General features: G+C 48.2%; 1 protein-coding gene across 8 annotated transcripts in view; it reads left to right on the forward strand.

Annotated features, from left to right (window-relative positions):
• The window catches only part of LOC144504560 (filamin-A-interacting protein 1-like), a 250,722-nt gene that overhangs the window by 62,686 nt on the left and 161,829 nt on the right, over positions 1 to 26,207 (forward strand). For all 8 annotated transcript variants that reach the window (XR_013499668.1, XM_078230084.1, XM_078230087.1 and 5 more), the window contains exon 2: positions 6,425 to 6,697. Coding sequence is in view for 7 of the 8 variants with exons in the window: in XM_078230085.1 (XP_078086211.1) it covers positions 6,425 to 6,697 (273 nt within the window). In the remaining variant the exon portion in view is untranslated. The remainder of the gene's footprint in view (positions 1 to 6,424; positions 6,698 to 26,207) is intronic.

The following is a 26,207-nucleotide window of genomic DNA, read 5'->3' on the forward strand; positions in this document are numbered from 1 at the left end:
CTAAACCACGCCATGTACAGCAGGGTGTGTACATTCCAAGTAGGTGATCCCATCTACGTGCGTAACTTTGGAAATGGACCATTCTGCACTCCAGGAGCCATCATTTCAGAAACAGCTCCATTGTCATCTTGAGGTCAAGTTGTGAACAAAGTAATGCACAGACACATGGCTCACATCCGAACAAGAGAAACATTCCCGTGAACACAGGGACAACCTGTGATTGATGTTTCACAGTCAGTCTCGAAGGTGTGTGCTCACCCTGCAGCTGTTATTCCTGATACACCCAGCGAGCTGTCAAGCGCAAAGCCACCCCGGTCCAGTGGCGCGTTTGTTCCTGCAGCTCAAACCTGGGGATTCCTGTTCTGGAAACTCCCCCCCGCTAGAGTTGTGTCACTCTGACCATCCCCACAGAGTACCTCAGAGACTCGATTTGTAAAAGAGGGAAGTTAAAGCTGAGAGGCAATTGACAAATTCTTGCTGTCTTTAAGGCTGGTGGGATTTACAGTCCTGCCAATGGCAAAACCCCACCGCGGGTTTCCTGGTGGTAATGGGTGCATTCAGCAGAAAACCCCATTGACAACGGCGAGACCATAAGATGCTGCCGCTACCAGCGAGCAGCACGCCACCTCCCACTGTCGCAATACGCACCACAGAGGGGAAGGAAAATCCCACCCATTGCTAATGTTGTGTAGTCTATATGAGGAACTTAAAGGCGGTGGAAATGTGGCAATGGGAGTGCTTGCCCCTCCCTCCTGCCAGTCAGTGGGCAGCACCAGTACTGTGCACCGGGTAGTAAGATGGCAACGAGCCTGTAAATATCTCAATGAGTGTTCCCAATAAAGTTTATGATTATTTGCAGCAAACCGGCTCCTTGAATCTTAGAATCCCTGCGGTGCAGGAGGAGGCCATTCGGCCTATCGAGTCTGCACCGACCACAATGCCACCTAGGCCCTATTCCCGCAACTCATATTTACCCTGCTAATCCCCTGACACTAGGGTCAATTTAGCACGGCCAATCAACTTAACCAGCACATCTTTCGGACTGTGGGAGGAAACCAAAGCACCCGAAGGAAACCTACACAGACACAGGGAGAATGTGCAAACTCCGCACAGACAGTAACCTGAGGCTGGAATTGAGCCCAGGTCCCTGGCGCTGTGAGGCAGCAGTGCTAACCACTGTGCCACCATGCTGCTCCTGCCTCAAGTGATCACAAGGCCATTTACCTTCGAACTAACAATTGTGGCACACATCATAACTAAATAAAGGAAACTTTAATCAACAGTTTGACTGCATTAAATCTGAGAAAAGCAACATATTTACAAACATATATTCATGTTAATGTAATGCTACAAGAATGAAAGGAAAGAAAGATGAACATTGAGCAGTCACTGGTGGGACACAAATCTGATGAGTTTCCAATAGTCATCTTCAGTCATTTTGTTCTATTTTGTTCCAACAGTTTTACATTATTCGTACTATTTGTTAACCAACATTTTCCAGCTTTCAAACAACTTTTGTAATTATTTCACAATCTTCTGATTCTCAGTCAGCCTTGACAGCACAGTCATATAGTTAAGTGTCTGTAATTGTCAAGAAAATGTTTGTCAACCCCACCCGCTTCTTTGCTCTGTTCACAAACGTGCAAAGTCATGACACACGAATCTCTGAAACACTTCATTGCAACACTTGTGCACAGCATTATTGAGATAAACTGAAGCAAAGTGTTTCTCCTTTACTTAAAGACTTTCCAAGTATTCTAATCTAAGAGTTGCCCTTTTAAATATTTAACAACAGCAGACTCAGATGTTTGGCATTTGAGCATTTAACACGATGACATCATGCCCAAGAGGCCCAGACATGTGCAAAAAAAACAGTGAGAGGAAGCAGCCACATGTCAGGAGCCGATTTATTGAGAGGTAGAACATTCAACAGGTCAAATATCTAACTGCAGGGAATTCCCCTTCAGAGCCAACCCATTAACTTGTTAAAACTTGGCTCAGTAGCACTTTTGTCCTGAGCTAGGTTGTTTTAGGTTTAAGCCCCAGGACTGAAGTACATGTCTAGGCTGATGTTTAATTTAGCATTGATGAAATGCTACATTCAAAATAGGTATTGGCTTTTGGATGAGATGTTTAATTGAGGCTGTTCGAAGAGATGCTGTGGCAGTTTTTCAATGAAGCACCAAGGGTTTTCTTGCCCTCCTTCCTTACGTGACTCCTTAACACAGGCAAAACAATTTAATTACTCAATCATCAGTTCACTATTTGTGCAACATTGTTGAGAAAGTGGTGTTTGACCCACCAACACCAATGGTGGCTTTTTCAGCCTGAAAGAAATATTTGGGATCTTTAATAGTGAGGAGGGAGCAGGTAAAGGGACAGTTGTTGCACCTTCTGCGACTGCAAAGGGACGATGCCATGCAAAGGGGGCTGAGTAGTTGGGGGTGATGGAGGAGTGGGTCGGGGTGTCATGGTGGGAGTGGCCCCTGTGGAATGCTGACAGAGGGGGTGAGCTGAAAATGTGTTTTGTGGCAGCCACGGTGCATTCATCACGAAACACCACCAGTTCTGACATTCTGATGGAGAGAAGGTCATTGATGAAGCAGCTGAACATGCTTTGACTGAAGGACCCTTGAAATGATGTCTTGAGGCTACGATGATTGGCCTCCAATATTCTCAACCATCTTCTTTGTGCAAGCTATGACTCCAGGCCAATGGAGAATTTTCCCACTAATTAACTATTGACTTCAATTTGCTAGGGCTCTTTAATGTCACATAAAGTCAAATGCTGCCTTGATATTAAGGGCAGTCACTCTCACTTCACCATGCAAATCAGCTCTTTTGTCCATGTTTGGATAAAGTCTATAATGAGCTCATTAATCCTGGTCGAACCCAAACTGAGCATCAGTGAGCCGGTTATAGGTAAGTAAGTGCCACTTGATAGCGCTATCAATAATAACTTCCATCATTTTGCTGATGATTGAGCGTAGAAGATTGTAGCAGAAATTCAAAAATCCAATCCGGCCAATTACTGCTGGAGTTTAAAAGAGCGATGTGTGACTTGACTGAAGTATATAAAATCCTGAATAGTATTGACAAGGTGGATACGGAAAGGATGTTTCCTCTTCATGGGTGAGTCCAGAACCCAGGGGGCACTGTTTTAAAATTAGGGGTGACCCTTATAAGACAGAGGTGTGGAGAATTGTTTTCTCTCAAAAGGTTGTGCGACTTTGGAACTCTCTGCTTCAGGAGGTGGTGGAGGCGGAGTCACTGAATATTTTTAAGGCGGAGGTAGATAGATTCTTGTAAAGCAAGGCAATCAAAAGATATCAGGGGTAGATGGGAATGTGGGACTCAGCGCAAATAGATCGGTCATGATCTTATTGAATAGCAGGGCAGGCTCGAGGGGTCAAATGGCTTACTTCTGCTCCTATTTTATATGTCTGTATGTTTGGTTCTGTCAGCGTTGAGGGTGAGGATGTTCATGGAGTCTCCACCCCCCCATTATTGTTCAATTGCTCACCTCATTTATGATTGGATGTGACAATGCAGACCAGCCTGAAGTAGTGCAAGGAAGTCACCGTATTAAGGCCCTGTGCTGATGTGTGATGTTAATGAGCAGTGTGATTAGTGGTGGCTACACTCAGAAATCATTATAATGAGCAGGCTGCACAAAGCGCGTGTGTTGCCTGCATTACATTGAATTTTCATTTCATTTTGTGCTCATTGTCAGGGGGCCACCTAATTTAACCCCCAAGCACTTTTAGTCAAAGACGGTCTCTTGATGCAGCTTTATCTTCAAATCATAGGGTGACATAAAAGGGACAAACAAGTATTAGTCCAACATTAATACAAGTAAAATTAAAAAAGGAAGGGTGAGATGAATTCCATAATTTATGCAATCCAGTTCTTTAAATAAGAGGAATTGAAAAATATAGAAAATTTCAAATTTGGGGGCGGCACGGTGGCACAGTGGTTAACACTGCTGACTCACAGCGCCAAGGACCCAGATTCAATTCCGGCCTTGGGTCACTGTCTGTGTGGAGTTTGCACGTTCTCCCCACGTCTGCGTGAGTTTCCTCCGGGTGTTCCGGTTTCCTCCCACAGTCCAAAGATACTTACTTCACCTGGTGAAGGGGCAACACTCCGAAAGCTCGTGCTGCCAAATAAACCTGTTGGACTTTAACCTGGTGTTGTGAGACTATTTACTGTGCCTACCCCAGTCCAACGCTGGCAACTCCACATCACAGTCCAAAGATGTGCGGATTAGGTTGATTGGCCTTACTAAATTGCCCCTAGTGTCAGGGGGATTATCATAGAAATCATAGAAACCCTACATGCAGAAAGAGGCCACTTGGCCCATTGAGTCTGCACCGACCACAATCCCACCCAGGCCCTACCCCCATATCCCCACATATTTACCCACTAATCCCTCTAACCTACGCATCTCAGGACACTAAGGGGCAATTTTTAGCACAGCCAATCAACCTAACCCGCACATCTTTGGACTGTGGGAGGAAACCAGAGCACTCGGAGGAACCCACGCAGACACGAGGAGAATGTGCAAACTCCACACAGACAGTGACCCAAGCCAGGAACCGAACCCAGGTCCCTGGAGCTGTGAAGCAGCAGTGCTAACAACCGTGCTACCGTGCCGCCCAATGTGTGGGGTTACAGGAATAGGGCCTGGGTGGGATTGTGGGGGAGGCGATGGCCTGGTGGTATTATTGTTGACTATTAATCCAGAAAATCAGCTAATGTTCTGGGGACCCGGGTTCAAATCCCACCACGGGAGATGGTGGAATTTGAATCCAATAAAAAATATCTAGAATTAAGAATCTACTGATGACCATGAAACCATTGTCGATTGTCGGAAAAACCCATCTGGTTCACTAATGTCCTTTAAGGAAGGAAATCTGTCATCCTTACCTGGTCAGGCTTACATGTGACTCCAGAGCCACAGCAATGTGGTTGACTCTCAACTGCCCTTGGGCAACTAGAGATGGGCAATAAATGCTGGCCAGCCCGTAACGCCCATGAATGAATTTTTTAAAAATGTACAGACTCGGTGGGCCGAATGGCCTGCTTCTGAACTGTAGGGATTCTATGATTCTATGTAGATCCCATTTCTTTTTTGGTTTGTCTGCCAATTTCTGGAAGCTGTGGACACACATTTCCACCCTGTTTTCCCTTCTCCAATTGATTTACTATTATTCCTCCCATGTAATTGTGATTGTGGAATCTGTAGACCAAACTAGACAGGTCAAGCTCATAGAGATGTTAGTGTAAATACTCCTATGCATGACAGAAAATGTCCCTCTCCAATAGACAGTGGCATCATGCTCTCGAAGCTTTACTTCAAGTCGTTCCATGCAATAGTTAACTGTTCCAAACTGATATTAAATTCAGTTTTGTTGATCTGACAACAATCCTGCTGTTTCCTGCCATTCTTAACCTTGAATTGCATCTGCCGTATGAATCGAATTGAAAGTTGGTTCACCGTGAGTGTCTAAATTTCATCAGTGGAAGCTACAGTTGCCAAATTGATTCCTCCGGGTTTTAGGACATACTCACTCCAATACCACACGTTAATTCATTTTTTGAAACCTACAAATAAGTTTGTAAAAAGTGTCCCGCAGTGGCACTGAGTTATATTTCAGTTGGCATGGTTACCATGGATTCCACCCGATCACCCTGCCTGTGAGCAAACAGCAATGACACCTGCAGTCCACTGAGCAATTCAGTAGTTTTCTTTCACTAGAAAATAGTAGACTGGTTGTGAGTCACCTGCATGGTATAATCAAAGGGTTCAGATAACCATAAACAACTGGAGCAAAGATCTGAAAAGATTCATGTGATTCCTTTGAAATACAATTCACACAAAATTATCTTTAGAATAAAGTTTTTCATCTAATGACTTCTAACCCTGTAGACATCAGTAGTCTCAAATAAGTGCGATGGCAGCTTATCATACTTTATAAGAGTAAATGTCTTACCAGTCATAAAAAATGAATCAATGTGACATACAAATAACAAATTTAAATTTAAATTGACACTAAAAACAGAGCTTTTGAGTTAACAAGACATCAGCCGGAGAACACAAGACTTGTGCTGAGTGTTTTAATTTACATCCAGTCAGGACATAATTAAATGAAGAAACAGGAGTTACAGATTATGGAATGGTGAGAAAATAGGTGCCAATGCAGGACCAGGACATGTAGACAATGCCTGAATAAATATTCCATTTAAATGAGTTGTCTTCTGCTGTATTTCTAGTCTACAATAGAACTTGTGTTACAGAAGTACTTTTGGAAATTCTTGTTATTCTTGTTTTGCTTTAAATCAGAAAACCTGGCTTTGAAATTATTGTCTATTTGTAATGAAATATGTGGCCATTTACCCCTGTACATTTTCTCCAATATAGGTTGGGATGAGGTCTCGTAGCAGTGGAGACACTGCATCCCATGGACGTTCGTCCACCGATAACAACCATGAGGATGAAGAAAGTACTTCTATAGGCAGCAAAAAGAAAAAGAAAACTCACCGTCAAAATGATGGAGAGAAGTTAATAGAGGTGTCAGGCCCTGTAAAGAAACAGCAGAAATCCTTTGAAGAAGGTGAGCGAAGAAAGAAGTTACTGGAGCTTTCCAAAGATGATCTTTTGCGTCTGCTGAGTGTAATGGAAGGAGAAATAGAGGTGAGATGCATATAGCAATGTCCTTAGCTCATATTGTAGGTTAAAAACTGCTGTCAAGTGATGAACTGCAACATAGTGACTTCCTGTTGAGTTGCTAATCTTAACATTGCTCATTGAGCAAACTTAGGGTGAATATTGTCTGTTAAACATTAACACATTCTTCCTAACAGCCACTTAGGATCAGTATGTGCAGAAACCTGGAAGCAGGCTGTTACCTTGGATGTAATGGGCTTGGAAGACAAGCAAAGAGGAGGAAGAATATAATTTGGAAAGAAAGAGAAGGGCACACTTGCCCCAAAACCAAATTGTAATCAGTTCAAAGTTTGGTCATTGTGCTTCTGTAGGCAAGTCTGACAATTTGTATGCAGTAAAATTTCATTGATACCATTATAATGATTTACCACTTAATCTGTTTGCATGTTGTTGACTGAAAGATAATGGGAATCAGAACCACAGGAAAAATAAAAACTCTGCTCTTCTTCAAATATTGTCATGGGATTTTTATACCTCCTTGAATAGTTTCAAAGCCCATGCAGCACACTCCAGTAGTACACAGAAATATCAACCCGACTGTGTACTCATGTCCTGAAGTGGGCCTTGAATCTACAATTATTTGGTATTACAGCCTGTACTGCTCAGTAATTCATTGAACGCCAATTAGTCCACATTGTGGACAGTCTATCAGTTCTATACATTACATATTGGCAATATACTTTAAAACTATTAACCTTATTACAGCAGGTTTAATGCCTTGTAACGAGTACAGTGACACCATATATTCCAGTAGTAACTACCACATATACAACGTATTTTACCGCTCATAATGAATTACTGTCCCATTGACCTGGAATGTTGAGTTCAAAGTGAGTTCAGATTTAAGTTTGATGTATACCACTGAATTCTTTTCACAAGTACCAGCATTGTAATTGTCACAGGTCTGTCAGATAGAGTGGAAAGGGGCTGGCCAGAACATCAGGTCCTAGCAGTAATGCAATACAGAAAATGTGTGGGCAGAAATTTATGTCCCCACACACACCCCCAGCCCATCTCCCTCCATCCCTGGTGCCCACAAGTAATCTGCATGTTTTTCGGGTGCACCATATGGTGAATCCCCTACCTGATGCCGGGTGAAAATTAGTGGTGGTGGGATGAGGCCCATAAGTAGGCATTACTCACCACGGGGTGGGGAAGGGTGGTGGTATTAAATCTCGATGGGTGAAGGGATTTGCTGTGAGTCAGGACTTGAGCAGTGAGGCTTTGGATGACCTCAAGGTTATAGAAGATGTTGAATGTTTGTGGCTGGTGAGGTAAACATTGGGATAGTAAAGTCTAGAGATAAAGAAAGGCATTCATGATGGTTTCAGCAGCAGAAGAGCTAAGGCAAGGGGAGAGTAAGGCGATGTAATGGAAATGAAAATAGGCAGACTTGATGATGGCACAGATGTGAGGTTGGAAACCCCATATCAGGGGCAAACATGATACCAAGGATGCAAACAGTCTGGTTCAGCCTCAGAAGTCATCTGTCAGGGAGATGGGCGGAGTCAGTCATTGGAGAATAGAGTTTGGGGCAGGAACCAAAGACAATGGCTTTAGTCTTCCCAATATTTATTTAGGAAATTTCTGCTCACTGAGTATTGGATGTCAGACTAGCACTCTGATAAGTTGTCATGAGTGGAGGATTCGAGACAGGCAGTTCTGTGTGTGTCGTCCAGATGTGGAGATGCCGGCGTTGGACTGGGGTAAACACAGTAAGAAGTTTAACAACACCAGGTTAAAGTCCAACAGGTTATTTGTGTTGTCCAGAGGCAGACTTATAATGAACTCTTTGTGATTTTTATAAATGACCTGGATGAGGAAGTGGAGGGATGGGTTGGTAAGTTTGCTGATGACACAAAGGTTGAAGGTGTTGTGGATAGTGTGGAGGGATGTCAGAAGTTGCAGCAAGACATTGATAGAATGCAAGACTGGGCGGAGAAGTGGCAGATGGAGTTTAACCCAGATAAGTGTGAGGTGGTTCATTTTGGCAGGTCAAATAGGATGGTGGAATATAATATTAATGGTAGGACTCTTGGCAGTGTGGAAGATCGGAAGGATCTTGGGGTCCAAGTTCATATTTCGCTCAAAGCAGCTGTGCAGGTTGAGGCTGTGGTTAAGAAGGCGTATGGTGTACTGGCCTTCATCAATCGAGGAATTGAGTTTAGGAGTCGTGAGATAATGTTGCAGCTATATACGACCCTGGTCAGACCCCACTTGGAGTACTGTGCTCAGCTCTGGTCGCCTCATTACAGGAAGGATGTGGAATCCATAGAAAGGGTGCAGAGGAGATTTACAAGGATGTTGCCTGGGTTGGGAGGGCATGCCTTATGAGGATATGTTGAGTGAGCTCGGCCTTTTCTCCTTGGAGAGACAACGGATGAGGGGTGACCTGATAGAGGTGTATAAGATGTTGAGAGGTATTGATCGAGTGGACAGTCAGAGGCTTTTTCCTAGGGGCTGAAATGGTTGCCACAAGAGGACCCAGGTTTAAGGTGCTGGGGAGTAGGTACAGAGGAAATGTCAGGGATAAGTTTTTCACTCAGAGGGTGGTGGGTGCATGGAATGGGCTGCCAGCAACGGTGGTGGAGACGGATTCGATAGGGTCTTTTAAGAGACTTTTAGATAAGTACATGGAACTTAGTAAGATAGAGGGTTATAGGTAAGCCTAGTAACCGCTAAGGTAGGGACATGTTCGGCACAACTTTGTGGGCTGAAGGGCCTGTATTGTGCTGTAGTTTTTCTATGTTCTATGCTTCTATGAAACACATTGTGCCCATACACAAGGCCCCACCAATAGGAAAGGCCCATACTGGCCTGTGTCTGTGGGGCACCAATCAGAGCCTGAAGGCTCTGCATTTGCCGATAGGCTGAATGTTTGTTGAGCCTATCAGCAGGCAATGCAGAGTGACACCAGACTCTGACTGGTCGAATCCCCTTAGAGCAGGGTAACACATCCAAAGTCGTTGAGGTGACTGTTCAGGGTAAGTCTTTCTCAAAGGTGATTTTAAATAGCAGTTGTTTTATTTCTGTTTAAATCCAAAGCAATTGTTTAGATTTGGCATTGTGTTTAAAAAAACTATGAAATTCCACTGAGTAAAGCCTCAGGATAGAGAAGACGCAGTGGAGGAGTGAGTGCAGCATGTCCCACACAACCCTCTGCAGTCTCTCAGTGTCTCCCAGTGTGGTGAACCATCGTTGGTTCCCACCAGGTAGTACTGAGCCAGGGTCTGGCCAGTACTATGAGTCTGTATATATGTTACTGTTGGGGTTAGGGTTGGGCTGTTCTAAATGTTACTGTTGGGGTTAGGGTTGGGCTGTTCTACCTGTAATATAGTTCTTATGGTACATCCCAGTCGGGCTCCGCCTCCTGGGAGAGGTATAAAGGTCACTGCTCTGTCTGGGACCCTTCAGTCTGGGATCGTGTATTATATATGGTAGCTCTATTGTAGTAGTCAATAAAAGCCTTTATTTCCTCGAGCATCTCTAGCCTCGTGAGTTATATCGCGCATCAATTTTATTGACTACTAATTGAACTCTCGTCGTTGAAAAAAAAAGAAAACGACACAGAGAGCATGGAGCAAATGCTTAAACCCGAACAGCTTACGCTGGACCCACGTGCGGCGGGCGCCTCGAACACCTTCGACCACTGGTTGAAATGTTTTCAGGATTACCTCGAAGCCTCCGCAGGGGTCACCACAGACGACGACAGACTCCGGGTCCTCCACGCGAGGGTAAGCGACGCTATATATTTAGCGATCCGTGCGGCCACCGACTACAAAGGGGCCCTCGAGCTTCTTAAGAAGCGCTACATTAAACCGCCAAACGAGATGCATGCTCGATATCTCTTAGCCACTCGTCGACGGCAGCCCGGCGAAACGACGGAACAGTACGCGTGCGAACTCCTACAGCTAGCCAGGGGCTGTAACTGCAAAGCAGTGTCGGCAGACCAGAACATGAACGACCTCGCTCGAGATGCGTTTGTGGCGGGAATCGGATCATCTTATATCCGACTTCGGCTGTTGGAGCAAGGTAATCTCGATCTCACTAAGTCCATAGAGCTAGCGGATGCGCTAGAAACGGCCTCCAAAAGCCTGGCGATGTATCCCGACGACCACGTGGAGACAGCGTGGCAGGGGCAGTCACAGACCCCACTTCATCCAGCGGGACCGAAAATCTGCGTGAGTGCGTTCCCACCCTCGGGCCTGACGACGGCAGCAGCTCCAGGCGGCCCGCGGTGTTACTTCTGTGGGGGAGTGAAGCACACTCGGCAGCGATGTCCCGCTAAAGCGGTGTTGTGCTCCGCCTGCGGCAAGAAGGGGCATTATTCGAAGGTATGTCGATCCAAACTTCCATCCAGGAACAGCAGTGCGGCGTGTGACTCCCCGGAGCCGGTTTCCTCGTCGTCGGCATCGTCAAGGGTTTCTTCCATGTGCGAGGCCAGGACGTCGCCATTCCAGACGATGGAGTCGCAAGAGACGCGCGACCACCAGGGGTCGCTGATTTTGGCGCCATCACCCACGTGCGACCTATGGGAGCAGCCATTTTGGTCGGCACCGACCGCGAATGACCAGCAGGGGTCGTCATCATCCGTCTCAGCTGCCTACAGTGGCGCCCACGAACCAACGGTGGCATCGATCATCCTGGACCAGGCAAAAGCCTCACAGACTCGACAAGTCCATGATGGACTTACAGGTAAACAAACGCACGATTTATTGTCTGTTTGACAGCGGGAGCACGGAGAGCTTTATTCACCCAGACGCCGTGAAGCGGTGTGGCCTTCAGATCCAGCCTGTCAAGCAGACAATTTCGATGGCGTCAAGGTCCCGGTCTGTCACCGTGCTAGGGAGTTGCGTGGTAAATCTAACGGTGCAGGGCACGGTTTACGAGAGCTTCAAGCTCCTGGTGTTACCGCACCTTTGCGCGCCAATACTCCTCGGACTAAATTTCATGGTCCACTTGAAGAGTGTAACCCTACAGTATGGTGGGCCACTCCCTCTGCTTTCAGTGGGAGACTCGCAGCCTCTAAATTGCCCAAAGCGCTCCACCTGTAGCCTCTCGACGCTTAAGATTACCACACCCTCCTTATTCCAGAATCTCGTGCCAGGCTGCAAGCCCATCGCGACTAAGAGTAGGCGTTACAGCGCTGAGGATCGGATCTTCATTCGATCTGAGGTTCAGCGGCTCCTCAAAGAAGGGATCATACAACCTAGCGCTAGTCCTTGGAGAGCGCAGGTCGTGGTGGTTAAGCGTGGGAACAAACCCCGGATGGTCATAGACTATAGTCAGACCATTAACAGATACACGCAGCTGGATGCGTATCCCCTCCCGCGCATATCTGACATGGTCAACCAGATTGCGCAGTACCGGGTGTTCTCCACCATCGACCTAAAGTCTGCCTACCACCAGCTCCCCATTCGCCCAGAGGACCGACAATACACGGCTTTTGAGGCGGATGGTCGCTTGTACCATTTTCTAAGGGTTCCTTTTGGTGTCACGTATGGGGTCTCGGTCTTCCAGCGTGCTATGGACCGAATGGTGGACCATAACGGACTGCGGGCTACCTTCCCGTACCTGGATAACGTCACCATCTGCGGCCATGACCAGCAGGACCTCGATACCAACCTTCTTAGATTCCTACGCACTGCATCTCGCCTGAATCTGACCTACAACAGGGAGAAGTGTATATTTTGCACGCGCCGCCTAGCTATCCTCGGATACGTGGTGGAAAACGGGGTCATTGGCCCTGATCCAGACCGTATGCGTCCCCTCCTCGAACTTCCCCTGCCCACTAGCGTAAAAGCACTGAGAAGATGCTTAGGCTTCTTCTCTTACTACGCACAGTGGGTTCCCAATTACGCGGACAAAGCCCGTCCGCTCATCAAGTCTACCTCTTTTCCCCTAGCACCAGAGGCTCGTTTGGCCTTTGAAAAACTAAAAGCCGACATCACGAAAGCCACGATGCACGCTATCGATGAGTCCATCCCCTTCCAGGTGGAGAGCGATGCATGTGATTTCGCCCTGGCCGCCACACTTAACCAGGCGGGCAGGCCCGTCGCCTTTTTCTCTCGCACCCTCCAAGGCCCCGAAATTCGACATTCGGCGGTGGAAAAGGAGGCCCAGGCCATTGTGGAGGCCGTCCGGCATTGGCGCCATTACTTGGCGGGAAAACGGTTTTCCCTGCTCACGGACCAGCGGTCCGTGGCGTTCATGTTCAATAACTCGTTACGGGGCAAGAACAAGAACGATAAGATCTTGAGGTGGAGAATCGAACTCTCCACCTATAATTACGACATCATGTATCGTCCAGGGAAACTTAACGAGCCCTCGGATGCCCTGTCGCGTGGAACATGCGCCAGTATGCAGGAGAGTCGATTGCAAGCTCTCCACAATGACCTCTGCCATCCAGGGGTCACTCGGCTCTACCACTTCATAAAAGCCCGGAATCTACCCAACTCGGTGGAGGATGTCAGGTCCATAACCAGAAGCTGCCGGGTATGCGCGGAATGCAAACCGCACTTTTACCGACCTGACAGGGCACAACTCGTTAAGGCCACTCATCCCTTCGAAAGACTGAGTGTGGATTTTAAGGGCATCCTTCCCTCGACAGATCGGAATGTGTACTTCCTCAATGTGGTTGATGAGTACTCACGATTCCCTTTTGTCATTCCCTGTTCTGATACGACCGCTGCCACGGTTATCAAGGCATTTCGTGATCTTTTCACCCTGTTCGGTTACCCCTGTTACATCCACAGCGATAGGGGCTCGTCGTTCATGAGCGATGACTTGAGGCAATACTTGCTCTCATACGGGATTGCCTCTAGTAGAACCACGAGCTACAACTCTAGGGGTAACGGACAGGTGGAACGTGAGAATGCTACAGTCTGGAAGGCTGTCTTACTGGCGTTGAAGTCAAAAGGCCTTCCAGTCTCCCGTTGGCAAGAGGTGCTCCCTGATGCGCTCCACTCCATACGCTCACTCCTGTGTACGGCAACCAACGCTACACCCCATGAGAGACTGTTTTCATTCCCTCGGAAGTCTTCCTCTGGGACCTCATTACCGTCTTGGTTGATGTACTCAGGACCTGTCCTCCTGCGGCGACATGTTAGGACCCGCAAGTCCGACCCTTTGGTTGAACAGGTCCATCTCCTCCACGCCAACCCTCAGTATGCCTATGTGGCATACCCTGACGGGCGAGAGGACACGGTCTCGATTCGAGACCTGGCGCCAGCAGGGGGCTTGGAAACCCCTGTCGCTCCCATACATCCTGTTAGAGACCCCCCAACTATTGTTTCCCCTCCTGACACGGCGCGGGCAGCATCGGGACCATCACTTAACCCTTTTACTCCCGTGTACAGCTTGCCTGAGTCCAGGAGATGGTCGCCACTTCAAGGCGTGTCCGAATTCAGCGGATTGTCACCACCTCGGGGTCTACCGGCCCGTGAGACATTGGAGGAGCCGTTGGACACCGCCTTGGGAAGAACGCCACCGCGAGTGCCTACACCGGTATCATCGCCGGTGTTGAGGAGGTCACAACGACGGTGCGGTCCCCCAGACCGTCTGAACTTATAGACTGATGACCAATTGTTCTGTGTTTTTCTTTTGTACCCCGCCGGCCTTTGTCTTCAAAGGAGGGGTGAATGTGGTGAACCATCGTTGGTTCCCACCAGGTAGTACTGAGCCAGGGTCTGGGCAGTACTATGAGTCTGTATATATGTTACTGTTGGGGTTAGGGTTGGGCTGTTCTACATGTTACTGTTGGGGTAGGGTTGGGCTGTTCTACCTGTAATATAGTTATTATGGTACATCCCAGTCGGGCTCCGCCTCCTGGGAGAGGTATAAAGGTCACTGCTCTGTCTGGGACCCTTTAGTCTGGGATTGTGTATTATATATGGTAGCTCTATTGTAGTAGTCAATAAAAGCCTTTATTTCCTCGAGCATCTCTAGCCTCGTGAGTTATATCGCACATCACCCAGGTAAAGAGCCTGCTCTCCCCTGGCTGAATGCATGGTTGTTGAATCATTGGCAGCCAGTTCCATGCCGCTTTTGTACAGAAAAACTGCAATGCAAGCTGTTACATTTTCAACAAAATTAATCTCTGTTTACTTCGTGGTGACCAGGTCATCAATACCAGCTCATGGTGTTCCTGTACATCAGATACTCCTGCAGGCATTCCACTGAGAATCGGCTCCCCTTCTTCCAGCCTGATAATCCCACTGATGTAGTTGATGAGAAAGGGGATGGGGAATATCATCTGTGAGGTGTGCCCTTTCTGCCTGAGCTGCCCCTTGACCTTGAGCCAGTGAGTCAGGCGGAGATGAGCGGGGAGCCAGCCCTTTGGGATGAAGTCGCTGTTCCCGCAAGGAAAAAGGGTATGAGTATGAAGACAGTCTAAACAAAAACTGACCTTCTAGTCAACATCGTACACTGATAGTAAATTGGGTACCGCTGAATTAGAATGGGTTTGTATTATAGTCTCCTTTCTAAATGTGTCCTTAACTGACAGCAGTCTGGATAATAACAACACTATGTTAGCTGATGCTGGAACTGCTAGAATTGTCCTAGCAAGCCATGAAAAAAACCACAGTTAAGGAACAAAGGAATAAAAACCTATTTGTATAACAAAAACAGATTACTACAGATGCTGGAATTTGAAAGAAAAACAGAAAATGTTGGAAAATCTCAGCAGGTCTGACAGCATCTGTGGAGAGAGAATAGAGCCAACGTTTCGAGTCTGGATAACCCTTTGTCAGAGGTAAGGGCAAAGAAAATCAGAAAAGATTCATACCATGGAGGGGGGCTGTAAAAGGACAAGGGGAATGTAAATGAGGACACAGAAGGCTGAGAAAGGTGCTAAAAGGTGCTGATGAAATTCAACGTGGGCAAGTGCGAGGTCGTACACTTTGGAAAAAAGAATAGAGGCATGGACTATTTTCTAAACGGTGACAAAATTCATAATGCTAAAGTGCAAAGGGACTTGGGAGTCCTAGTCCAGGATTCTCTAAAGGTAAACTTGCAGGTTGAGTCCGTAATTAAGAAAGCAAATGTAATGTTGTCATTTATCTCAAGAGGCTTGGAATACAAAAGCAGGGATGTACTTCTGAGGCTTTATAAAGCACTGGTTAGGCCCCATTTGGAGTACTGTGAGCAATTTTGGGCCCCACACCTCAGGAAGGACATACTGGCACTGGAGCGGGTCCAGCGGAGATTCACACGGATGATCCCAGGAATGGTAGGCCTGACATACGATGAACGTCTGAGGATCGTGGGATTATATTCATTGGAGTTTAGGAGGTTGAGGGGAGATCTGATAGAAACTTACAAGATAATGAACGGCTTAGATAGGATGGACGTAGGGAAGTTGTTTCCATTAACAGGGGAGACTAGGACGCGGGGGCACAGCCTTAGAATAAAAGGGAGTCACTTTAGAACAGAGATGAGGAGAAATTTCTTCAGCCAGAGAGTGGTGGGTCTGTGGAATTCATTGCCACAGAGGGCTGTGGAGGCCGAGACGTTGAGCGTCTTCAAGACAGAAATTGATAAATTCTTGATTTCTCGAGGAATTAAGGGCTATGGGGAGAGAGCGGGTAAATGGAGTTGAAATCAACCATGATTGAATGGTGGAGTGGACTCGATGGGCCGAATGGCCTTACTTCCGCTCCTATGTCTTATGGTCTTATGGTCTTAAAAGCGTCCATTAAGTGATCAGAATGTGTGAATGGCAGAACAGAGGTACAGATGACTAAGGCAGTTAGCCTGAAGGGGGTGACAAGGAGAGCTGTAATGGGCAAGTGGAAAAATGGGAGAGAGAAAGAAGGATGATAAAATGGATGAATGAGATAAATGGAAATGGGGTGTAGGTGGAGGGGAGAGTTCATGCTCTAAAGTTGTTTAACTCAATGTTCCATCCAGAAGGCTGTTAAGTGCCCAATCGGAAGGTGCCCAAATCCTCCAGTTTGCGTTGGGGTTCACTTGAACATTACAAAAGGCCAAGGATGGACATATGGACAGGAGAGCAGGGTGGTGTGTTGAAGTGTCAAGCATAAGGAAGGTCTACTTGCGGACGGACCAAAGGTGTTCAGCAAAGCAGTCACCCAGTCTACATTTGGTCTCTCCGATGTAGAGTAGACTGCATTGGGAGCAGTAAATGCAATACATCAGATTGAAGGAGGTACATGTGAAACACTGCTTCACCTGAAAGGGGTGTTTAGGAGCTGGGACAATGAACAGGGAGGGGGTAACGCAGCAGGTGTTGCACCTACTACAATTGCATGGGAAGGTGCCGTGGGCAGGGGGTAAGGTGTTGGGTTTGATGGAGGAGTGGACCAGGTTGTCCCAGAGAGAACGGTCCCTGTGGAATGGGGATAGGGTGAGGGGAAGGTGTGTTGTGGCATCGTGCTGGAGTTGGTGGAAATGGCGGAGGATGATCCTCTGAGTGTGGAGACTGGTGGGGTGAAAAGTGAAGGCAAGGGGGACCCTATCCTGGTTCTAGGAGGGAGGAGAGGGGGTGAGAGCAGTGGCCTGGGGATGGGTCAGACACAGTCGAGAATCCTGAAAACCACGATTGAGGAAAAAGGAAAACATGTGCAGCACTATTTTGGAAAGTGGCATCATCTGAGCGGAGGTGAAGGAACTGAGAGAATGGGATGGAGTCCTTACAGGATGTGGGGTGTGAAGAGCTGTAGTCAAGGTAATTGTGGGAGTCAGTGAGCTTGTAATGGATACTGGTGGACAGTTTATCACCAGAAATGGAGACAGAGAGGTCAAGGAAGGGAAGAGAAGTGTCAGAGATGGCCCATGTGAAAGTGATAGAGGAGTGGAAATTGGAAGCAAAATTGATAAATTTTTCCAGGTCCAGACAAGAGCATGAAGCGGCACCCAAATAGTCGACAATGTACCGATAAAAGAATTGTGGGAAGGGGCCAGAGTAGGACTGGAACAGGGAATGCTCCACATGACCTATAAAGAGACAGGCATAACTGGCACCCATGCGGGTGCCCATAGCCACACCTTTTTATTTGGAGAAGTGAGAGGAGTTAAAGGAGAAACTGTTGAGTGAAAAAACCTATTTGTGATGTCTAGCCAGATCGTATCGAGCACAATGGCCTGAATTTTGTGGGCAGTGGCAAAGTAAGGGTGCTTGCTGCTGACTCAAAGACAGCTGTCTACAATGATCCAGCAATCTTTGTAGTGGGAATTTCCCCTTTCCTGATGGCAGTTTAAATCCGGCACCAAGTCAAAGGGATGTCTTAGTGCAGCACAGCAGTGATGTTAGCAAGCAGGTAGGCAACCAGTCAACTGAAGTATCCGCATCCAGCAAATGCGGGAGTTAGAAACACTTTTAATTTAACTTTCCAGATAGTGAAATAAATGTATGACTGTAAAAGATTGAAAAACAGACTAAAAAGTGCGTGAAGTTGCAGGGATGGGATTCTCTCCAGGTTCACGTCCACCAGACCTTGCAGCAGTTTTACCCTGAGCCTTGATGGGAAGACCACCCTTGCCCCAACTGAAGCCATTAAGAGCTGTTTTCTGTCCATTCTCAATTTTTAGGCTGGCGGGCAGATTGAAGCTCCCGGAGGAAACGCAAAAATAAAGGCTTTAGATCTTGGGCAGGAAGGGTGGGATGGGTGGGGTGGGGGAGGCAGATGGTGCCTCCATCAGAATCCCCCTTCTGACTGGGGACACTCTCCCCTTAAAACCTGGAGACCTCTGGACTTCCCATCCTCCACCCCTATCACCTATCTCGCAAGACCCCGATTGTCTCCTCATGAACCTCCCCCCCACCCACCCCCCATCCCTCCCTGTCCTCTGGGCCATCCCTCCTGGTCTCTGGTTCTCAGGACTTAGTCTCAGACAGCTCTGTGCAGTTCCTCTTCCAACCACTGGAACGCTGTTGCAGGAGGGACTGGAAAGCTGCCAGTCAGTCAGATTGACCGGCAGCTCTCCAAGGTGGCTCTTCCTCCTGCATGATCTGCAGACATCTTGTCTAATGCCAATTAACACTTGTTAGAGTGTAAAATGGCAGCAGGGGCAGGTGGAATCAGCAGGAATGTGTTCCTGCCATCTTAAAAATTCTGGCCCAGACACATGCCCAAACTTCCAAAGTTGCTGTTGCTCTCGGTGAAGGAAAGAAAGTGACCACTAACGTTTCATTGCCATTTCAAAATCCAGACCGATGAATACCAGATGCTGCAATAATTCCTATATGGAACAGAATCAATAACCTCAGTCAAAAATATATGAATACATTCAGTTGGCTGACTGACAACCCAAGTCACTCAGTGGACACAACTAAAGATTCACCTCCTCTCGTGAATATTATTATCAACTATTGCAGACCCATTCAAATGCACCTGCATTTGGTTATCTCCATGAGCTATACTATAGCCAATGTTGCAAGTGTTGAAGTAGCCAAGGATAGTTCTAACCAAGCAGGGGTTCGAGAACAGTGCTGCACGCAGTCCCAAGAGTGTATGATCTCATCCTCGAGTAGTCCTAGGTCCTTCCCATGGAGGTCAAACTTATTCTTAGCAGTGTAGAGGATCAGAAGGACCTTGGGGTCCGGGTCCATAGGACTCTTAAATCGGCCTCGCAAGTGGAGGATGCGGTCAAGAAGGCGTACGGCGTACTGGCCTTCATTAATCGAGGGATTGAGTTTAGGAGTCGGGAGATAATGCTGCAGCTTTATAGGACCCTGGTTAGACCCCACTTGGAGTACTGCGCGCAGTTCTGGTCACCTCATTACAGGAAAGATGTTGAAGCCATTGAAAGGGTGCAGAGGAGATTTACAAGGATGTTGCCTGGATTGGGGGGCATGCCTTATGAGGATAGGTTGAGGGAGCTTGGTCTCTTCTCCCTGGAGAGACGAAGGATGAGAGGTGACCTGATAGAGGTTTACAAGATGTTGAGAGGTCTGGATAGGGTAGACTCCCAGAGGCTATTTCCAAGGGCTGAAATGGTTGCTACGAGAGGACACAGGTTTAAGGTGCTGGGGGGTAGGTACAGAGGAGATGTCAGGGGTAAGTTTTTCACTCAGAGGGTGGTGGGTGAGTGGAATCGGCTGACGTCGGTGGTGGTGGAGGCAAACTCGTTGGGGTCTTTTAAGAGACTTCTGGATGAGTACATGGGATTTAATGGGATTGAGGGCTATAGATAGGCCTAGAGGTGGGGATGTGATCGGCGCAACTTGTGGGCCGAAGGGCCTGTTTGTGCTGTGGCTTTCTATGTTCTATGTAAACACTATCTGCAGAATGCAGGCCTCACACTGACAAAATATATCTTTCTGTTGGCAAGGAAATGCTCCCTAAAGGCTCCGCAAACAGCAGCCATTAATCCACAGCCATACCCGTACTGATTTTTAAACGTTTCCTGATCAGAGAGGTCTGAAAGGAAACAGGAAACAATGTGTAAAAATTTTTACTAGACTCCTCAGCCATCACTTTTTTTTGGTAATGGAGGGTCATTTCCAAACACTTGACTCCCTTGAGCAATATCTATCCATCTGAATCTATATTTATTGGGCACAAGTTTTATCATTTCTGGTAAGGAACGTTTGAACTTTACAAATAAAGGAGGGGAAAAAATAGATTGTTTTGCTTGAAAACATTCCGGAATCACACACACACGCAACTGACTCTGACTTGCTGGAGGTGTGATGGGAACGTTGAGTTGTGAGACTGGCTTTTTATCAAACCCCTGAACATTCTTGGAGCATAGATTTTCCCTGTGATTGGCTTTGTAGCTATCCACAAGGCTTCAGAGCTGCACAATTCCTGAGGTTTAACACTTTTAATTTTCATGGTGAAGTGTGTTACACAATGCTGCAATCCAATGGAAAAAATAAAACATCAGAGATTGGGAAAGTTGCAGCCGATGAAGAGGAGAAGGAGAGTAGGAGGATTGGGGGGTGGGTGGAATTTTGGATCTCAAAAGTGTTCCACTGTACAACATCACTAATGATGAGAAACTTCAGACGGTGTGAAGATAATTCAGCAGAGTCCTGGCCTCCGGCAACCCTCCGAGTGCTGGTTCCCTGAGACAGCTGTGATGCCCCTTCAACAGTGGGGTCTGATATGTCTCCCTCAGAGCTGCTGGAGTTCCCTGGATCCAGGGAGCAGCTGCTTTGCCTACAACAGAAAGGAGGTGGCATTATAATGTATTACAGGGGATAAAGGAGGGAACATTGATGATTCACTTCAGACTTGAGTAATGACAGCATGTCTTGAGGATTCTCACATTTGTCTGCTGCCTCCACTTCACCATTAGGGTCAGCACAGTCTTCCTCCTCCCTGGCCAGCCTGAGGGCTCTCTCCTCAAATGTCGTGAGGGTGCTGAACTCTGGCATTACTCCGTCTGGGTGTGCTTGCTCACGCTTGTTGTGGTTGAGTTCGTCTTGCAGTGACACAGATAGGGAGATTGTAGGTGGCAGTGTTGATATTTAAGATGGTGATGAGGTGTGGCAGGTGTGTGTCTTGAGTGGGAGCTGGAGTGTGAGGAACATGACAGCTACTGGGGGGAACATGGTGATTGGGTGAGGGGTGAGGCGGGACTCCTTACAGGTGTTGGCAAAGGCCGAAGTGGCTGGGTGAGAGATAAAGGTGGAGGTAGGGAGGGTGTGCGAGGGGGTTCAGAAAAAGACTGCTGTGCACAGAAGGTCGCTCATCTTCTTGCTACACTACTGCCCCATGGGGGAATCAGAGGGAGGCTGCCGCGGGCGCAGTGTGATTCTCCATGGCCATAAAAACTTTTGTCAATGAGGCTCAATATTTTGTCAGAAATCACGTTGGGGCCGTCGGGAGATTCACTCCATTTTCCTCACTAGAACCCTCCCTTTGTCAAATTCTGGTAAGATCGCGCCAGAGCTTTCAGATGGTTCCAATCCACTTACTAGAATAGTTACCCAGGAAAAGTTAGAAAAATTAAAACCACTTCTAACTCTTATGTAACCATACTATTGACCAGCCCCTCACCTGCCGATTTCCCCTCCACCTCACGCTCCCACCTCCCTGACTTCCAACCCACACTCCCAATTATCCCCATCTCCCTCAACCCCGTCTACCCACCATCTCTAATAACCCTCCTGACCCCACCAACTAAGTCCACATCCCCAGATTAATCCCAACTACCTCCAGACTACCCACCTGATCCCCAGACTACGTCCCACCCCCAACTGCAACCCCATCCCCCAACTCCCCACCTGACTCCACCCTTGGCAACTAATGCCATTAAAAAGGGCATGGCTTCACTCTCCCAATGCTGCAGCCCCAGACTGAGGGCCTCGGGACCCCGATACACTACACTTTTCCTCAGCTGGTCCAAGTGGGAAGATCGGGTGAGGATGGTGAAACTCCTGACCACCGTTGGAAAAAGAGAACGGAATGGCAATCCGACTGCGGTTGTCACTCCTTGCAAGTTCTGGCCCCATGTGGTTTCCATCTTCCCAATATTTAATTGGAGGAAATTTCTGCTCAGAGACAAGCCAACAGAGGGATCATGAGGGGTGGTGTCAGGGAGTCAGGTGGGGAGTTGAGGGATGGGGTTGCAGTTGGGGGTGGGACATAGTCTGGGGATCATGAGGGGTAGTGCTGATGCTGAGCTGACAGCTGTGAGCATAAATGTGGAACCAGACATTGTTTTTTTCAGGTGATGTCAAAGAATGGCATGTGTTTGAAAAATATGATAAATCCTTGGGAAACTCCAGAGATAAAGTTGCAGAGGCAGGAAGAGAAACCGTTGCAAGTGATTCTCTAGCTGTGACTAGATAGATAGGAATGGAACCAGGGGAGACTGGTCCCAGACAGCTGGACAAAGCGAAAGAGAAGATAGGAGGGAATGGTGTAGTCAAACGTGCCAAAGGCCGTAGACAAGCCGAGAAGAATGAGGAGGGCTAGGTTCCCATGTTCTCAGACACAGAGGGCGGAATTTTCCCATTCTGCCCACCATGGGAATGCAAAGGTCCATTGACTTCCGGTGGAATTTCCGGCCTTGGAATGAATGCAGCCGGAAAATCCCACCCAGAATGTTGGGTGCGATTCTCCCATCCCGCTGCAGTGCTTTTGTCGTGCAGTGGACCGGGAAACTCAAGCGGGGGTTGTTTCGCGGGCTCCCCGCTGGGCGCCCGATCCTGAGCACGTCTCCCAGCTCAGATTTCCAGCGTCATCAGCTCCACGGCAGAAATCGGCGCGGAACTGCATAATGTATGCACCACCTAATTTGCATACTACTTAAATGCCATTAGTGGGCCCGGGACTGAAATCACTGAGCCCGCTAGCCTCTCCCCCCTCTCCCCACACCCCCCCCCCCCCCCCCCCCCCCCGGGCCAGGAGTATTTGATTTGATTTATTCTTGTCACATGTATTAACATACGGTGAAAAGTATTGTTTCTTGCGCGCTATACAGACAAAACATACCGTTCATAGAGAAGGAAATGAGAGAGTGCAGAATGTAGTGTTACAGTCATTGCTAGGGTGTAGAGAAAAATCAACTTAATGCAAGGTATGTCCATTCAAAAGTCTGACAGCAGCAGGGAAGAAGCTGTTCTTGAGTCGGTTGGTACATGATCTCAGACTTTTGTATCTTTTTCCCAAAGGAAGAAGGTGGAAGAGAGAAAGACCGGGGTGTGTGGGGTCCTTAATTATACTGGCTGCTTTGCCGAGGCATCAGAAAGTGTAGACAGAGTCAATGGATGGGAGGCTGGTTTACATGATGGATTGGGCTACATTCACAACCTTTTGTAGTTTCTTGCAGTCTTGGGCAGAGCAGGAGCCATACCAAGCCAGAAAGAATGCTTTCTATGGTGCATCTGTAAAAGTTGGTGAGAGTCGTAGCAGACATGCCAAATTTCCTGAGTCTTCTGAGAAAGTAGAGGCATTGGTGGGCTTTCTTAACTATAGCGTCGGCATGGGGGGACCAGGACAGGTTGTTGGTGATCTGGACACCTAAAAACTTGAAGCTCTCGAGCCTTTCTACTTTGTCCCCATTGATGTAGACAGGGGCATGTTCTCCTTTACGCTTGCTGAAGTCGATGACAATCTCCTTCATTTTGTTGACATTGAGGGAGAGGTTATTGTTGCCACACCAGTTCACCAGATTCTCCATCTCACTCTGTCTCGTCACTGTTTGAGATCTGACCCACTACGATGGTGTCGTCAGCAAACTTGAAAATCAAATTGGAGGGGAATTTGGCCATACAGTCATAGGTGTACAAGGAGTATAGTAGGGGGCTGAGAACACAGCCTTGTGGGACACCGGTGTTGAGGATGATCATGGAGGAGGCCTGCAGATGAGGCCACTGTGCATGTGCCAATCTCAGTGCTGACAGATTGGCACATACGCAATGGCCCACTCAGTGCAATGCTGCCGGCCTCTCCAGCAGCTATAGGTCCCACCCACTGATTTTTAATGTGATTCACGATAGGACACTCTGAAGTGCACAGAGCGTGGGAGATCCATTTTTAAACTCCCGCTGAAAAAACTAGCGCAATTTACTCAAGTTTTTACACATATTCGACACATAGAATGTTTTTGGGTGAATCCCACCCATCATTTGTGACTTTAATAATTGCTGTCTCACAGCTGAAGCAAGAGCAGAAACCTGATTGCAGAGTTTCAAACATTCTCCCCCCAAAAAATTTTAAGTGTCGAATTCATATAAAAAGAAGTAAATCATGCTGGTGTTTTCAGCGGAGAAGTTTAGAAATCAGTGGGCGGGGCCTATTCTCGCTGGCGAGACTGGCAGCATAATGCTGAGCAGGCCACTGCGCAAGCATCGATCTCAGCACTGAATAGACGGCCCCGATCGCTGGCCTCCTTCCTCCCCCACCGATCCAGACTGCAGAGTGGCAGCGGGACCCTCCACCCCCACTGATAGCCCTGCCCTGTCAGGCTCAGCCCCTTGGCACTGCCCCATGCCCAGTGGGCAGTGCCAAGGAGCCCCATGGGTGTTGGCACTTTGCCCCTTGGGAAGTGCCAGGGAGCCAGACTGGCACTGCCAAGGTGGCAATGCTAAGGGGGCACCCCGCCGGTGCCTGACCCTCTGGGTGCCTCGATTGTCCCCCTTTCACTCCAGTGGGGTCAGTCCGCCAATTCCCCATTTAGTGGGGAGCTACTGTAAACCTCGCTGGAGTGAAGCACCCATGGCGGGGGAGAGGGGGTAAGGCTAGCAGGCCCGGAGATTTTAGTCCCAGATCCGCTAATGGCATTTAAATGCGATTTAGGTGCTGCATACATTATGTAGCTCCGCGCCAATTTCCAGCATGGAGCTGACGGCACCAGAAATCCGGCGGTGGGACACGCGCTCAGGCCCCGATGCCCAGCAGGGAGCTCACAAAATGGCCTCCGTTAGAGTCTCTCGGCCCACTGCGCTACAAAAGCAGCACACCGGTATGGTAGAATCACCTCTAGAGTTGTGGGAAAGATGGGCATCGGCAGCTACACAAGGTCTTTGGAGAGAAGGGAGTTGTAGTTTGCAAGGACAGAGGGTCAAGCATGGTTTTTTGGAGGGAGGAGTGACGACAATACGCAAGAAGAGGGAAATTTTAAGCAAACATGATGGCCAGCAAGTGTAGTCAGATGATCAGCAGTTTGTTGGGGTAGGTTCAAGGGAGCATGTGGTAGGCCTCATGGACAACATAAACTTAAAGCTGGGACAGGGAATCTGCAGAGGCAGCTGATCAGATATTCTAAATCTTAGTACCAAAGGAGTCCAAAAGCTCTAGCACTTGAAGGTCAAAGTGGAGAGGGCAGCGATGAGATGTTTAAGAAGATTGTTTGCAGCAAAGAAGCTGAGGTTGTGGGGGCAGGGTGGGGTGGAGGGAACAGGGGTGCTGGCTGGGATTCTCTAAAAAAAAACAAATTGCCAAAAGTTGGGGCAAACCGAGAATTTTCTGTCTGTTTTTTGGACGTACTTAGTGGAATGAATCTCCAGCACTCTGTGCATTGCAGAGCCTCAGAGCGATTCATGCCAGTAATTGGGGGTCGGGCCTTATCCTGCCAGAGAGGCCGCAGCGTAGTGCTGAGCGAGCCACTGCGCATGTGTCGATCTGTCAGTGCGGAGACCGGTGCACATGCACTGGTCCCCCGCACCCCCCCCCCCCCCGCCCCGCCCCCAATCGCTGGCCTTCCCAATTGTTTCCCAACCTCCCCCCAGCCCAGCCCCTCATCGCTCAAACCCCCAGATGGCCAGCCCCGAACCCCCCATTATGGCCAGTCTTGACCTCCCCTTGGCCAAGCCCCAATTGCCAGCTCCCCATGACCAGCCTCAACCGCGCCCCCCCCCCGTGACCAGCCCTGCCCCCCCAAAGGCTACTCCTGATAGTCCCCTCCCTCCCCTACCAATCCCATTGCAGAGTGCACAGAAGGTCCTTTCCCTGCATCACCACTGATTGGTGCCCCTTGGCACTGGCTGGTGGGCAGTGCCAGGGTGCCCAGGGGGTAGTGCCAGGGTGCCAGGCTGGCAGTGCCAGGCTATCACTGC

This window comes from Mustelus asterias, chromosome 15, assembly GCF_964213995.1.
Source record: "Mustelus asterias chromosome 15, sMusAst1.hap1.1, whole genome shotgun sequence".
In the NCBI taxonomy this organism is placed as follows: Eukaryota; Metazoa; Chordata; class Chondrichthyes; order Carcharhiniformes; family Triakidae; genus Mustelus; species Mustelus asterias.